The following is a 13,589-nucleotide window of genomic DNA, read 5'->3' as shown; positions in this document are numbered from 1 at the left end:
ATAGAAATGAACATATATGGACACACACACACACACACACACACACACACACACACACACACACACATATATATATATATATATATATATATGTGATCGAGTGGTTAATTTGAACATTAACTAACGACTACTAACTATTATTTTAGATGGATGATCACAATGGAAATGATGAATTATACCTATTACAAATAACGGTTTTGGCTGTGGCCTATGCCGTGATGTTACATGTGCACAACAAAAGATGTCGAATATGTAGAGAACCGTCCCGTGAGAGACTACAAATAAGAGAAACATATTTGTCTAGGTTGGTAAACGGGAATGATGGCACGAGTATAAACATGGTTCGCATGGACAAATTTAGATTTTTTAATCTTTGCACGATACTACGTGCAAAAGGTTACGTTCGTGATACATTACACATGACTGTGGAGGAGCAATTGCTTATGTTTCTGCATACTATTGGTCATAATCAGCGCAATCGTGTTATTGCCCACAATTTTCTGAGGTCAAGTGAGACGGTTAGTAGATACTTCCACCATGTCTTATTCGCAATTGGTGAATTACAACATGACTACATACGGCCACCAAGTATGCAAACACATCCATACATAGAAGCGAGGAGAACATTATACCCTTACTTTAAGGTATCCTTATATTAGATGTCACATATAATTTTTTTACGGTTAATTCTAACATAATGCACTCGATGTTAGGACTGCATCGGGGCCTTGGATGGAACACACATTCATGCTTCTGTCCCCGCGAATGAAGTTGTAGCATTTCGAGGAAGAAAATCATACCCAACCCAAAATGTCCTTGCAGCTGTAGATTTTGATTTGTGTTTCACTTATGTTCTAGCTGGTTGGGAAGGTTCAGCATACGATGCTTTAGTGCTTCGTGATGCTCTTGAACGACCTAACGGACTAAGGGTCCCCGAAGGTACATATAGTCATCTTTTTTAAATAAAAAATGTCCCACTAAATATTAATCTTGTTCTTATAATTTTTTTTATTAGGAAAGTATTATCTCGTTGATGCGGGATATGCTACTCGTCCGGGTTTCATACCCCCTTATAGAGGGGTTAGGTATCACTTGAAGGACTTTGGCTCAAGGACTCCTCAAAATGCTAAAGAGCTTTTTAACTTGCGACATTCATCTGCTCGTACCTCTGTTGAGCGTGCCTTTGGTTCTTTAAAAGGGCGCTTCAAAATTTTATCTTCTAGGCCTTTTTTCCCATTTAAGACACAAGCAGAGCTTGTGTTGGCATGTTGTGTTTTACACAATTACATCATTAGTGGTGGCGAGGATGAATTCATACCATCTGAGGAAGATTGGATACCACAACGGAATTCACAAGGAACTGCTAGGGAACAAAGAGAAGAAGCACAAGAGTGGGCTGCTCGTCGTGATGAGATTGCATCTGAAATGTGGTCAAACAACTAGATACTTTCCATGTCAATTTCGAAGAACTAATGTAGTATTGTCTTCAAAATGCAATTTGTTTTGTTATTGTATAACCCTTGACTTAAATATGTTCGTTACTTTGTATTGAAAATGTTATTGTATGAAAACTTTTGACTTATATGTATTCAATATTTTTATTTTATTATGTTATTGTATGGTAACATTTGACTTGCATGAACAAGTAGAATGGAGGGACGCAACGAGTCTGAATGCAGCCACGCCTCATCAGTTAAGAAATCCACATCAAGGCCATCAGGGACCAAGAGATGGACACCGACTGAGAGTCGCTATTTCATACGATTCATGGCTAGCCAAGTTGAACAAGGGCTAAAGGTAGACAAAGGCTTCAAACCACAAGCAATTCAAGGTGCAATTCGGGCTATGAAGGATATGTTTGTGGTGATAGTCACGAGAGGCCAATGTGGGAAATCATTTGAGGACAATCTGAAGGCGGTGGGCAAGGATTAAAAAATTGAAAGACATGAGTGGTGTGGGTTGGGGCAACAACCTTAAAGTCATTATCATGGGCGAGGCTGAATACAGAGACTACATTCAGGTATTTCTTTTCTTAGATGAAATAGTTTTTTGGTAATTAATTTAATGCTTGGAAATTCTATTGTGCAGGTCCATGTACAAGATGAACCATATCTGAATAAGCCAATAGAGGATTACGACCTATTGGAGAGTATATGTGGCAATGATCAAGCACGTGGTCATTATGCCATTCAAAATGATGGAACCCAAATTGGCACAAATATGGACTTTGAGACGACACCAGGAACAATATCCCCGGATGACAATTTTGTTGATTTGTCATTTGGAGATGCAGACGGGCATAATGCCTCCCCGTTTGTTAATACTCAAGCTGGCGCACGAGACATACATCATGACTAGTCCCCGGAGAAAGAAAGGTAAAAAGCAAGCGCAAAGCAAACACTAACGATGAGCCAATTCGCGAGTTGGCGACCACCATAAACAAAAGCATTTGAATCGATTAGATCGAGCGATCCACTTACCTTTACAAAAGAACTTTCGAGAAGAATGTATGAAGGCGAAAAGAATATGGCTACTCTACACGACAAATTCGGGAGGGTATATGAGCATTTGATGATGGATGATGCACGAGCTCGAATGTTCTTTGGCATGGTGACGAAATCGCTAAGGATTGGTTGGAGGAATTTTTTGAATCATTTGGTTGATATTCTTGAGTTGTGGAGATGGTAAAAAATCATGTTTTTATATTTCCATTGCAAATTTACATGAACATGAAACCTAAGGTGTGCCAATTTGTTTTTACTTGCGAATTAGGTCAACATGAAAGTGGATGAGTCTTACTCCTCCTCGAGATGGCTTCTTTCTAATGGGAATTTGTCATATGTATGGTTATGTGTATGTTTGACTTTGCGGACTTCTAGAACTTATGTTTGTATTTTTTTATGTTTATGTGTATTTGAAGACTTTTATATGTATGTTTGTAAGAGTTTTTTTATATGGGTTTACATGGAGAATTATATGTATTTATTGGACTTATATGAGTTGTTGTTTGAAGTTAATGTGTTATTGTCATTAAGGTATTTGTTTGTATATAATAAATTTTTTTGTATTTCGTGAGTGATGTTTCAAAAATTAAAGATTGTCATGCTTGTTTGGTACTAGTTTATTTAAAAGAGAATGAGTTGCAAATGCATCACTCATTATTTTGATCAAATTATACCAATAACAATTGGAAATAGATCAAATATCCATGCAAATGTTTAGAAAGTATATATGAAAAATTTATACTTACTTTTTTAAGGTTAATAATAATTGGTTCTTAGGTTTGTGATAATAGTTAAAATTAATTGAAATAATTCCAATAGTAATAATTAAAATTCAATATTATTATAAACTATAATAATATCTTCACAAATTAATTTAATAATAAAATTATGATTTTGTTAATGTTACGATTTTTGATTTTATTTATATATTAAAAAAAATTAATATGTTAAACATGTGAGGGGTAATCTCACCATGGTGATCATATACCTCAAATACATCAAACCAAACACAGTTTTTACAAATCCAGATTTACAAATCCTTCAAACCAAACACAAAATTCTAAAATCCTACCTTCCAGATACATCTAAACAAACACTGGATTTGTTAATTCACTGCATTTTCAATTACATGATTTACAATTACACTGTAATATGAAATCCACTGTCTTTTCAATTACAGCTAACCAAACGCATAAGTGACCTTTGTCTTAAGAAAAAAATTTAATGGAGATTTTTTTTTTCCACCGATCTAATTGAATTAGAATAGATAAAAAGCTTGCTAGATTGATGTAATAGGGTTGGAATGGTTATATTGCCGGGCCAAATTCTAGACTAATATGAAGCGTATGGATACATGTTATGCTTTAAAATTAAAGACAAATATAAATAAGTTTCATTTAGCTTTTTGCAATGGACATGAGATAGAGCTCATGAGTTTTGACTGGTAAGATTTGGAAAATAATAAAAAGAATAAAAAAACCAATGATTTTTTTTATGATGAACTTTGAGAAGCTTTTGGTTGGATGTAATTCTAAATGCAGTGGATTTTTAGTTACAATGTAATTGGAAATACTTTGCTTTCAAAATACAGTGCAGTCAAATCTTGTGTTTGGTTGGATGTAACTGGAATTACTGTATTATAAGATTTTATGTTTGTTTGGAAGGATTTGTAAATATGAAATTGAAAAACATGTGTATAAGTGTATGTATATGTCTGTGTATATGCATATATGCATATATATATATATATATACATGTATATGAGTATATATACATGTATAAGTATAAGTATATGTGTATATTTGTGTGTGTATACATATACACTTATATATATACCTATATATGTGTATTTATATATGTAAACATACTATATATAGGTATATCTAGGGAATGTATATACATACATGTATGTATATGTATGTGTATTTATATATGTAAACATATTATATATAGGTATATCTATGGAATGTATATACATACATGTATGTATATATAAATATATGTATGTATATATATGCATATGTGTATGTGTATATGTATAGATTTTTGTATATGTATATATATGTATGTATATATACATATGCATATATATTGGTTTTGAACTCCCGGGATTTGGTTTTACGGTCATTTTGGCCGTCATTTTGGCCGTAAACCAAAATCCCTGAATGATGTGATTTTCAAAAACACATGAAAAATGAAATACATCAAAACAAACACTGGATTTTAAAAAGGTAAGGTATTTGGAGTTACATATAACTCCAAATCCCTTCAAACAAACACTACCTAAGTGTTGATTATATTTCATATATATATATATATATATATTCTTTTTTCTACGTAGAGAGCATGCATATGTTAATGATGGACATGGTAACTTTTTTATTTATTTATTTTTTTTGAGAAAGGCGACAAGCGTCGGAACCTAAGGACGAACACGTGAGGGAGTAGCACTCACCACCGAACCGTGTCCTCACCTTGCGTGAGATGGGGATCAAACTCGGGGAGCCACACTCGACATTCGAGACAAACACCTTACGCAAGGGACCCGATGTCAATAGACCAAATAATAACTTTATTAAGTCTTTTTGAATAACATAAGCAAAAATGATTTGGATGATGATAAAATTCTCTATACGAAACTAAGCTAATATATGAATTAGTTATCTTAAATATTTATCTAGTAGTTTATAATTATATAATAAAAATTAATGCTTTGGAATTATACTATCAAGATTTATAAAGAAATGCCATAAATTGTTAACGAATAAAACAACTAGAAATCACTTATATAATTATAATAAAAAGAGAAAAAAAATATATAACATTTGAAATTATGAGTTTGGTTTTTAACCAATAATTTTCATAAGATAATATACATGAAAAGCATTTAAACAGAATTAAAGAGTGAAAGAGCATACCGAATCTTTTAAGGTTATAAATTTTTAAAATTTTAACAATAAATTAAACAAAATATCTATATAAGAAGTTAGATCATTACTCTTAAAAATAAACACATACAGCAATAGCTTAATTCACGCTATGTCATAAATTATTAAAGCATGAAATGCTAAGATTAAAAATAATGATTAAATATAACATTTGCACTTTGATCTTGTAATTAAAAATAAAAATATTGTAACATCTTCTTATTGAAAAAAATCAAAATAACTCATGCTAAAAAGATCTACCGAAAAATTTTAATATCTTCTGATTGAAAAAAAAAAAAAATTACTTACATTAATTACAATTAAATGTCATGATACAAAATTCTTATTAAAATAACTTGTGTCCAAAAAGTTACAAATTCAGCTTTAAATTTCTTATATAAAAAAATAACTCAATACTAACGCATATGAAATAGTATATATACGCATATCTAGGCCATGAAGGTTGTTATTATTACTTAGATAAAATTTAGTTGAACCTATCACCATAATGGAAACAAACTTCATTTCTATATTAGAGTTTAATTTTCTCTCATTTATCAATTATCTTAAAAATTTGAAAAAAAAAAAAACACAAGTTTTTATTCACTAAATTTTTTAAATAAATAAATAAAAAAATAAATAAATAAATATATATATATATATATGTAAACCAACAGTTCAGTCCCAGCTCAATCCCAAGCTTCACCCAACTCACCACCAGCCTGTATACCACGTTCCACAAATTCTCCCTTTTTTCTTCTCCTTTTTTTATTAAATTAAAATTAAAATAAAATAAATTTTTTAAATTCACATATATATATTCTTCCCATTAAAAAAAAGGAAAAGAAAAAGAAACCCAACGGCTAGTTTCTAAGCACCACACGCGACCCTCTCTCAACCGTCCGATCAAAAAGCAAACACAATACAAACCGTCAGATAATCATAAAAAAATAAAAATAAAAAAATAATTTTAAAATTAAACACCGTGTTGACTACAAAGATAACAGCTAGCCGTTATACAGGTGAACCCACCGCCCTAATAAAAAAATTAAAATTAAAAATCTAACCCTTCATCCCATCAATCCAACGGCTCTTCTTTTCAATAAAAAAATTTATTTATTTTTTCTTAATTAAATCACCAAAATGACAACTCTACCCTTCCCTTCCCCTATATATACCAATCCACTCCTTTCCTTCTTCTCATCAAACCCTAATCTCTCTCTCTCTCTCTCTCTCTCTCTCTCTCTCAAATGGAGTTCTCGAGCTCTCGGATCTCGCTCATCTCGCTGGCGGTAATCGCACTGGCGGTGACCGCACTAGCCCAATCCCCCGCCGGAGCGCCGAAAGCCTCACGAATTTCACCGCCCACCGCGCCGCCGACTTCTACGACCCCAAGCGCAGCTCCGGCATTCTTTCATCCGGCTCCACCTCCGACAAGGTCATCATCGTCGGCTTCATCCCCTTCATCCGGCGGTGCTAGTCCGGCGAGTTCACCATCCATTGGTGCTCCGCCCGCTGAACCGCCGAGCTCGGCTGCATCCCTCGCTGTGAGCTGGATCGCCCTCACCGGAATCCTGGCCGTTGGATTCGTGATCTAAATTTCAGCCGTTAGATCTTGATCTGACGGTTAATAGAGCTGGATGTTTTCTCATTAGCATCTTATTTATTTATTTACTTAAATTTTTTATTTTATTTTTTATTTCTAATTTTTGGATACTTTGGATGTTATGTGGGGTTCGGTTCATACAGAGGATTATTATTATTATTGATATTTTTAATATGTTTTTTTATTTGGGATATTAATAGAATTATATATTTATAATTTTCTGAGAATTGGAAATGCATTTTAAAATAAGAATTATTCATGCACTGTTTCAAAAGCGTTGGAATGGAAGAATATTTCAAGCACGAACACGCTTCTTTGAAATGTATTTTATAAAAGACTAAAATATTAATTATTTGATATAATTTAATCTATCTGAATCATTACTATTTATAAAATATTAATATTAGTTATATAAAAAGATAGAGTTATGTTAGTTCTAATGAATTTAAAAAGTTGAGTGGGAATTGAGGTGAAGGGATAAAAATAATTGTATAAAAGTAGAGAGTTCTTTAAAATTAATTTGAAAATTAAAGAAAATAAATAATAAAAAATAAATCAAATGAAAGCCTGATATTGTTTGTTCTCTTAGATGTTAATGACACTAATTAAAAAAACTTTGGTTATTAATTATAAAAAAATTTATTTAAAATATAAACATTGGTTATTATTAAATTAAATTAATTTATTAAAATTTGTATAATATATATATATATATATATATATATATTTTAACGAAATGGACAAATTATGTGTCAGGATGCGCATACTTTACTAAAACTAAAGACTCTTTGATCGTATAAAGCAGTTTTTTTCTATAATAATTTCAAATTTATTATTATTATTATTATTTATTTTATTTTTTATAATTATATGTCAGTAATTTTACTTAAATAGTGGAGGTAAATAATTTAGTGAGTGAAGAAAGAATAATTAGGTTTGCATTGTGAGGAAGAGAGATGTTTTCTTTTTAATATTAATGTAAAATAAAAAATCATCTAAAATGGAAACATTTGGAAAGAGAAATCTTTATAGAGTTCGTTAGTAACATACCATGGCATCTTCAAAATAACATTAAACTAGGTTAAAGTTAGGGTTTGGTAGCAACTAGCAAAAGAGTGTGCTCAACTTACAAAAATAATAAATAAAATTGTAATTCATCAAATATAATAGTGATAGAAAATTTAATAAGCTAGCATCTATAATCAATAGCTTGCAACTAACCATGATTTACTTAATAGTAAAGTAATACTAATTAGGTTTGCATTGATGGTTTAAAAAGGAAAAAGTATCAACTACTATGAATGTTGATGTCTTATAAGCAAAAGGTTCAACTTACCAAACCTAACAAGATTTTGTCAATTTACATATGATTAAATGCACCATAAATTTGAAAACATATTAAGTGATATTTTCCTTAATTACAATTAATAATACCAAACTCCCATCGGTGCTCTCTTTGGAATTCCCTTCCTTCTTTTTGCTTTTCTATTCTTTGAAATGCATTCTAATAGGACACCTTCACCGTATGAACACTTTGAGTCTTTGCTTGAGTTCAATTCTTCCCTTGATTCATCATCTGTTCTAAGTTTTCTCTGAATCTTCACTGTTTTTGCAAGCTATTAAAAAAAATAAAAATCATATTATATATATGATTTGAATTTGAACATAAAAAAAATACATTTTTTAAAATAATATATAAAAAAAAATTGACCTTGCATCCTAAGGAACAAAAGGTAAAAGCATCAAGTAAACTTCTCCGGCAATGTGTGCATGTATTGGTGACTCCCTTGCCGAGTCTTTGTTGTGGTCTTCCATTTAAGAAAACAACTCGTGCTCCATTAATGATATATGTTTGTACACCAGTTATATCAAGAAACATTTGAATTTCTGATACCCGGATTACATCATGATAAGATGATCTTCGTATCTATTAATTTCATCTCATCAATTGATTTTTAATTTTTCAATGGATAAATGTACTTACACAATATTGAGTTAGTAATACATACCTGAATGAATCTATGATTGTGATGATAAACAAGACAAGAACTGCACAATGCACCATTTTTGCAATCTAAACAGTACATGTTGCACTCACTTCTGCTTGAATCCAAATGAATGTTGCATTGAGTGAAGAAGGTTGTTTGAAGAAGAGGGTGTAGCCATGTTGGACATGTCTTTTCCTTCTCTGCCTTCCCTAATCCCTGCCAATGTACATTGAATTCCAAAATGATCACTTTATTATAAACATGAAAATTGAAGAAGAAGAAGGCGGAGGAGGGATTAATGAATTTGGTTTTGTGGTGCTAACCATTGTGTTTGAGAACTTGTTGAATGTTTGGTTTCTAAGTTTTGTTTATATATATAGAGAGAGAGAAAGAGAGTTTAAGTTTGATATTTTTCAAAGTTTCTTGATTGATGTTTTTATTTGAATTGACCCAAGTGAAGAAAAGTTTTAATCAATTTATAATTGATATTAGAATAATTAAAACACTCCTACCAGTTTGATTAAGGTGTTGATTAGTGTTTAATTTTGGTGTTAATTGGCGGATTGGAGGGTGATATCATGGTTGTTGATCAGCCTCCAACAGTCCTACCTAATGAAGATGATAATTAAAGTTTGGTGTTTTGTTATATGATTAGACCTACTCCATTGTTTCATTGACTTCCAAAATTTTCTTTTTCTTTTACTATATAAAGTTTTTATCGCTGTTTTATTTGTTAATCAAGGTTTATTAAGGAAGAATGTAATACACAAAAGGTCTCATATAGTCAATTAAATACATGTGAAGCAATGGATTACTTATTGAAAAACAAAATATATTTTTTTATTAGCAAATATCAAAATGAAATCGATCTAACCATCACAAATAAGTTGCGGTAGAAAGAGCGATGAAATGAGAATACGGGAGGCCACGATTCTGCAAATCACTTTAACTAGTGTACTTTCGTATTTGTATGTCTTTTGACTAACATCGCTAGTCACTTTCATAAAAAATAAAAGAATGAAATATGTTTTAAAAAATATGATGAATATTATTATATCATTTTAGTTATCTACTTGTATCTATTTGATTGATTACAGTGTTTTCTCCGCTAAAAGCCGGTATTTTTGAAAAGGAGCCTTGAGCAAAATCATGATAAAATTTTAAATTATTTTTATTAAATAATAAATTTTATAATAAGATAAAAATATATAATTCATTATTAAAAATTACAATATATAAAAATATTGATCTAAAGAAAATCTAGAGATTTGAAACTTTTTAATTCTTCTGTATTTACCTATAATAATACATAAAAAAAAAACTCATTGATAGAATAATATTTTGTGGATAAGATAATAGTAAATGAGAATTTTAAGTATAATTTTTAAAGAAAAATATGAATTGTGATGCCCTAGTATAAGACCAAATTTATTGTATTTTGATATTATTATAAAATAAAATTTTTTTATAGTTTAAAAAACACTTAAAATTTTTAAAATTATAATGATGTGAATAAGATAATAGTAAATGAAAATTTTAAAAATTATTTTTTTAAAAAGAAAAACACATGAATTGAGAAGACCTAGATTGTGGGCCATATTATAAAACCAAATTTATTATATTATCATAAATTAAGTTTTATAATTTTTAAAAATACTTAAAATTTTTAAAATTATAATAATGTGATAGGATAATAGTAAATGAAAATATTAAATATAATTTAAAAAATGATTTGTGGGGATTAAAAATTAAGGGGAGCTATTATCATGGTAAATTTATTAGATATTGATATTATTAAATTCTATAGTTTTAAATAATAGTTTAAAATTTTAATATTATAATTAAATAGATAGGATAATACTAAAAAAAATTAAATATAATTTTTAAAAATAAAAACAATGGGGCACTAAAAAATATAGGACCCTAGGGATAGGCCTTAATTGTCTATGTCTAAGAGTGGGCTGGACTCCACCTAAATAAGAAAAAAATAAATATATGATAATGCTAGTAGGAGTTTATTTAGTAGCATCCAAAATATCTCTTGTTAGATCACATATAAACAATATTACATGATATTAATTAATAAATATTAAACAAAAAAATAATTACCTCATTATGTGTCCTATATCTTGCATGTGTTTTCTTTGTCCTCCCCCACAAAGCAAGCTGGCTGATTTTTGATATTTTGCCAACACCCTTGCCTTTATTGTACTTACTAACCACCGACATTAATGAATCAAAATTTAATGTATCCATTAAATGAGGATGCCTAATCTAAAATATTACAATCATGAATCATGTCAAGGAGAATTAGTCCAAGAATTTAAGCTTTATTGTTCTTAGTTTAATTTCATATTTATTGTAAAACTAATTACATATTTTCTTCTTGTAATTTTTTTCCCCTAAAGTTTCTATTTTCTTAAAATTTGAAACAATTAAATTACTTCTTCTTTGAAAAGTAAATGACTCACCTATTTTTTTTTAATTAAAATGAATAAATCACTAATTTATTAAAAACAAACAAAAACAACCAAATAAATAGATGACTAAAAAAATAACCAATTTTTTACTAAAAATAAAGTGATTTTACTAAAAAAAACTAAAATCAACATAAACTCAACAAAAATTTATTGTTTGAGAGATCATCTTTCATAGGATTTCCTTTAAGATTAATTACTGTAAAACAACAACAAAATATATAGTTGATCAAATTTAAAAATTTCAATTTTAGATGCTTATAAATTCAATTATGTAAAAGAAAACAAAAATAAAAAACTTGATCACATTACAAAAATTAACAATGAAAATAAACACACATGACAGCTAAATATTATTGGCATCTATCAAACAATCATAAATATTTCAAACATTTATGTTCACAAACAACAAATACCATCAAAGTTTCATTTATGTCCTTGAATTCAAGCCTTGTTTCTTTCCTCTCTTTCTTTCAATGCAGCCTCTTCTTTTGCCAAAGGTTCAATCAATTCATCTACTTCCGCTTCAATTTGATCCAACTGTAATGCACGCCATATATTAACGAAGAGAAACTCAGACTTATATATTTTAATTAAAATTTATTTATTATTAAATATATATATAAATATAAATAACCTTCTCAAGTATAGCTTGTGTCTTTTCAGCAGTCTGATCCACCCTATCAGCTGTTTCCTCAACCTTCAAAAGCATTTCCTTCAATGCTCCCTCAGGTAATGCATCAGCCATATCACCAGATATTTTCTCCACCTTCTCCGCCATATTCTCCACTGTTTCTGCCACCTCTTCCACCGTTGCCTCTACTTGATCTACAAATTAAAAATATTTATAAAAAAAATTCACTGAAACATATTACAAATTAACATCACTTTGCAATTTGCATGCATATATATATATATATATATATACCTTGTGCTTTTCTTATTCTTCGGTAGAATGGTACTGACAAGACAACAAAAGCACCGCCTACCCAAGTTATCCTAAATAAGAATTAATGACAAAAAAAAAACATGAAAATTTTAATATTTTATATATCTATGATATATATATGTATATTAATAAGGTTAAGATCATGCAAATTAATCACCATGGAGGTGTGTTAAAGAGAGAGAAGAGAGGATTGGATGAAGATGCAACGTCAGAGTTCCTACATATAGAAGAACATCATCAAGGTAATTAGTGTAGAACCAAAAGGAGTTGAAATTATAGCATGAATGAAGATCACTTACACATCATCTGTGGATGCTTGAACTACTACTGAACAGAGTTTACGAATCGATACGACGCCGGGGCTGAGACAGAGACTCATAGGAAGAAAAGAGTTTGGCTTTCGAAGGGCAGGAAGAGAAGAGTGTGAGATTGCAAGGGTTGAGAGGAGGAAGAAGAGTTTGAGCCATGGCTATGAATGTCTAGCTTTCCGATTATTGTGGTGCTGTGATACTGGTGCTGTGATATGCTTACAACTTTCATTTATAGACATGAGATTATGTTTTTTTAAAATATATAGGGTTAAATTTTTTCAGTAGGTCATTAAATTTTTGCTCATTTTCATTTTTATCACGAATCTTTAATCTGTATCAATTTGATCACTCAACTTTAATTTGATTTCAACCAGTAATAAATCAAGGATGTCAACCCCCAATTGATTACATGTCTGTTTAAAAATCTGTCAGTCCTCTCTATGACACATTATTAAGTCTATTATAAGTGTCCACATCATCGAAAAAGAGCCAGTCATTTATTTGGGGTTGAAATCCCTTGATTTACAACCAGTGAAATGAAATTAAAGTTGAGTGATTAAATTGATACAAATTAAAGTTCAGTGATCAAAGTGAAAATGAGTCAAAATTAAGTAACTTGCTAAAAAATTTATAGAGTGGAAAATTTACATTTGATTCTTTTGCAGGAGGTTGAGGATTCGATTTCTTTCAATTTATTATTAATATTTAATTATAAAAAAAATATGAGATGTAATTTATCAATAGTATTAAAAAAAATGAAATTAGAATAAGTTAAAATAGATGATTTTTAAAATTATAGAATTAGATTGTCATAATAAATTATCGTA

General features: G+C 29.8%; 4 protein-coding genes across 5 annotated transcripts; 2 read left to right on the top strand and 2 right to left on the bottom strand.

Annotated features, from left to right (window-relative positions):
• Positions 1 to 419: 419 nt before the first annotated feature.
• Positions 420 to 1,443, top strand: LOC120263656 (protein ALP1-like). The gene is made up of 3 exons (XM_039271621.1): positions 420 to 644; positions 714 to 939; positions 1,016 to 1,443. The coding sequence occupies exons 1-3, from the start codon at positions 420 to 422 to the stop codon at positions 1,441 to 1,443; spliced, it is 879 nt and encodes a 292-aa protein (XP_039127555.1).
• A 5,238-nt stretch (positions 1,444 to 6,681) lies between these two features.
• LOC120263655 (classical arabinogalactan protein 4-like) lies at positions 6,682 to 7,029 on the top strand. Its single transcript, XM_039271620.1, has one exon. The coding sequence runs from the start codon at positions 6,682 to 6,684 to the stop codon at positions 7,027 to 7,029; it is 348 nt and encodes a 115-aa protein (XP_039127554.1).
• A 1,301-nt stretch (positions 7,030 to 8,330) lies between these two features.
• On the bottom strand, positions 8,331 to 11,484 carry LOC120262830. 2 transcript variants are annotated; one of them, XM_039270729.1, is made up of 4 exons: positions 11,135 to 11,484; positions 9,047 to 9,241; positions 8,749 to 8,964; positions 8,331 to 8,653 (listed from the first exon to the last, which is right to left on the bottom strand). In XM_039270729.1, the coding sequence occupies exons 1-4, from the start codon at positions 11,279 to 11,281 to the stop codon at positions 8,462 to 8,464; spliced, it is 750 nt and encodes a 249-aa protein (XP_039126663.1). In that variant the 5' UTR covers positions 11,282 to 11,484; the 3' UTR covers positions 8,331 to 8,461. The 2 variants fall into 2 exon arrangements, with proteins under 2 accessions (XP_039126663.1, XP_039126664.1); XM_039270730.1 differs by lacking the exon at positions 11,135 to 11,484 and adding an exon at positions 9,349 to 10,210.
• Positions 11,485 to 11,826: 342 nt separating this feature from the next.
• On the bottom strand, positions 11,827 to 12,977 carry LOC120263729. The gene is made up of 5 exons (XM_039271707.1): positions 12,751 to 12,977; positions 12,609 to 12,668; positions 12,431 to 12,501; positions 12,140 to 12,330; positions 11,827 to 12,042 (listed from the first exon to the last, which is right to left on the bottom strand). Exons 1-5 carry the CDS (start codon positions 12,828 to 12,830, stop codon positions 11,947 to 11,949), a joined length of 498 nt encoding a protein of 165 aa, XP_039127641.1. The 5' UTR covers positions 12,831 to 12,977; the 3' UTR covers positions 11,827 to 11,946.
• Positions 12,978 to 13,589: the final 612 nt, after the last annotated feature.

The sequence above is a fragment of the Dioscorea cayenensis genome, chromosome 6, assembly GCF_009730915.1.
Source record: "Dioscorea cayenensis subsp. rotundata cultivar TDr96_F1 chromosome 6, TDr96_F1_v2_PseudoChromosome.rev07_lg8_w22 25.fasta, whole genome shotgun sequence".
Classification (NCBI taxonomy): Eukaryota; Viridiplantae; Streptophyta; class Magnoliopsida; order Dioscoreales; family Dioscoreaceae; genus Dioscorea; species Dioscorea cayenensis.
Note: the sequence above shows the minus strand (reverse complement) of the source record. Positions and strands in the feature narration are given on the sequence as shown.

Excerpts from the sequence above, each read along its gene's own strand:
- LOC120263656 (XM_039271621.1), top strand. The coding sequence starts at position 420 with ATGACTGTGGAGGAGCAATTGCTTATGTTTCTGCATACTATTGGTCAT. Across the intron at positions 645-713 it reads CATTATACCCTTACTTTAAG|GACTGCATCGGGGCCTTGGA; the intron begins GTATCCTTATAT and ends ACTCGATGTTAG. Across the intron at positions 940-1,015 it reads CGGACTAAGGGTCCCCGAAG|GAAAGTATTATCTCGTTGAT; the intron begins GTACATATAGTC and ends TTTTTTTATTAG.
- LOC120263655 (XM_039271620.1), top strand. The coding sequence starts at position 6,682 with ATGGAGTTCTCGAGCTCTCGGATCTCGCTCATCTCGCTGGCGGTAATC.
- LOC120262830 (XM_039270729.1), bottom strand. The coding sequence starts at position 11,281 with ATGGATACATTAAATTTTGATTCATTAATGTCGGTGGTTAGTAAGTAC. Across the intron at positions 9,242-11,134 it reads GATATAGGACACATAATGAG|GGATTAGGGAAGGCAGAGAA; the intron begins GTAATTATTTTT and ends GTACATTGGCAG. Across the intron at positions 8,654-8,748 it reads TTTGTTCCTTAGGATGCAAG|CTTGCAAAAACAGTGAAGAT; the intron begins GTCAATTTTTTT and ends TTTTTTTAATAG.
- LOC120263729 (XM_039271707.1), bottom strand. The coding sequence starts at position 12,830 with ATGAGTCTCTGTCTCAGCCCCGGCGTCGTATCGATTCGTAAACTCTGT. Across the intron at positions 12,669-12,750 it reads CAAGCATCCACAGATGATGT|GAACTCTGACGTTGCATCTT; the intron begins GTAAGTGATCTT and ends TTCTATATGTAG. Across the intron at positions 12,331-12,430 it reads AAGAATAAGAAAAGCACAAG|ATCAAGTAGAGGCAACGGTG; the intron begins GTATATATATAT and ends TTTAATTTGTAG.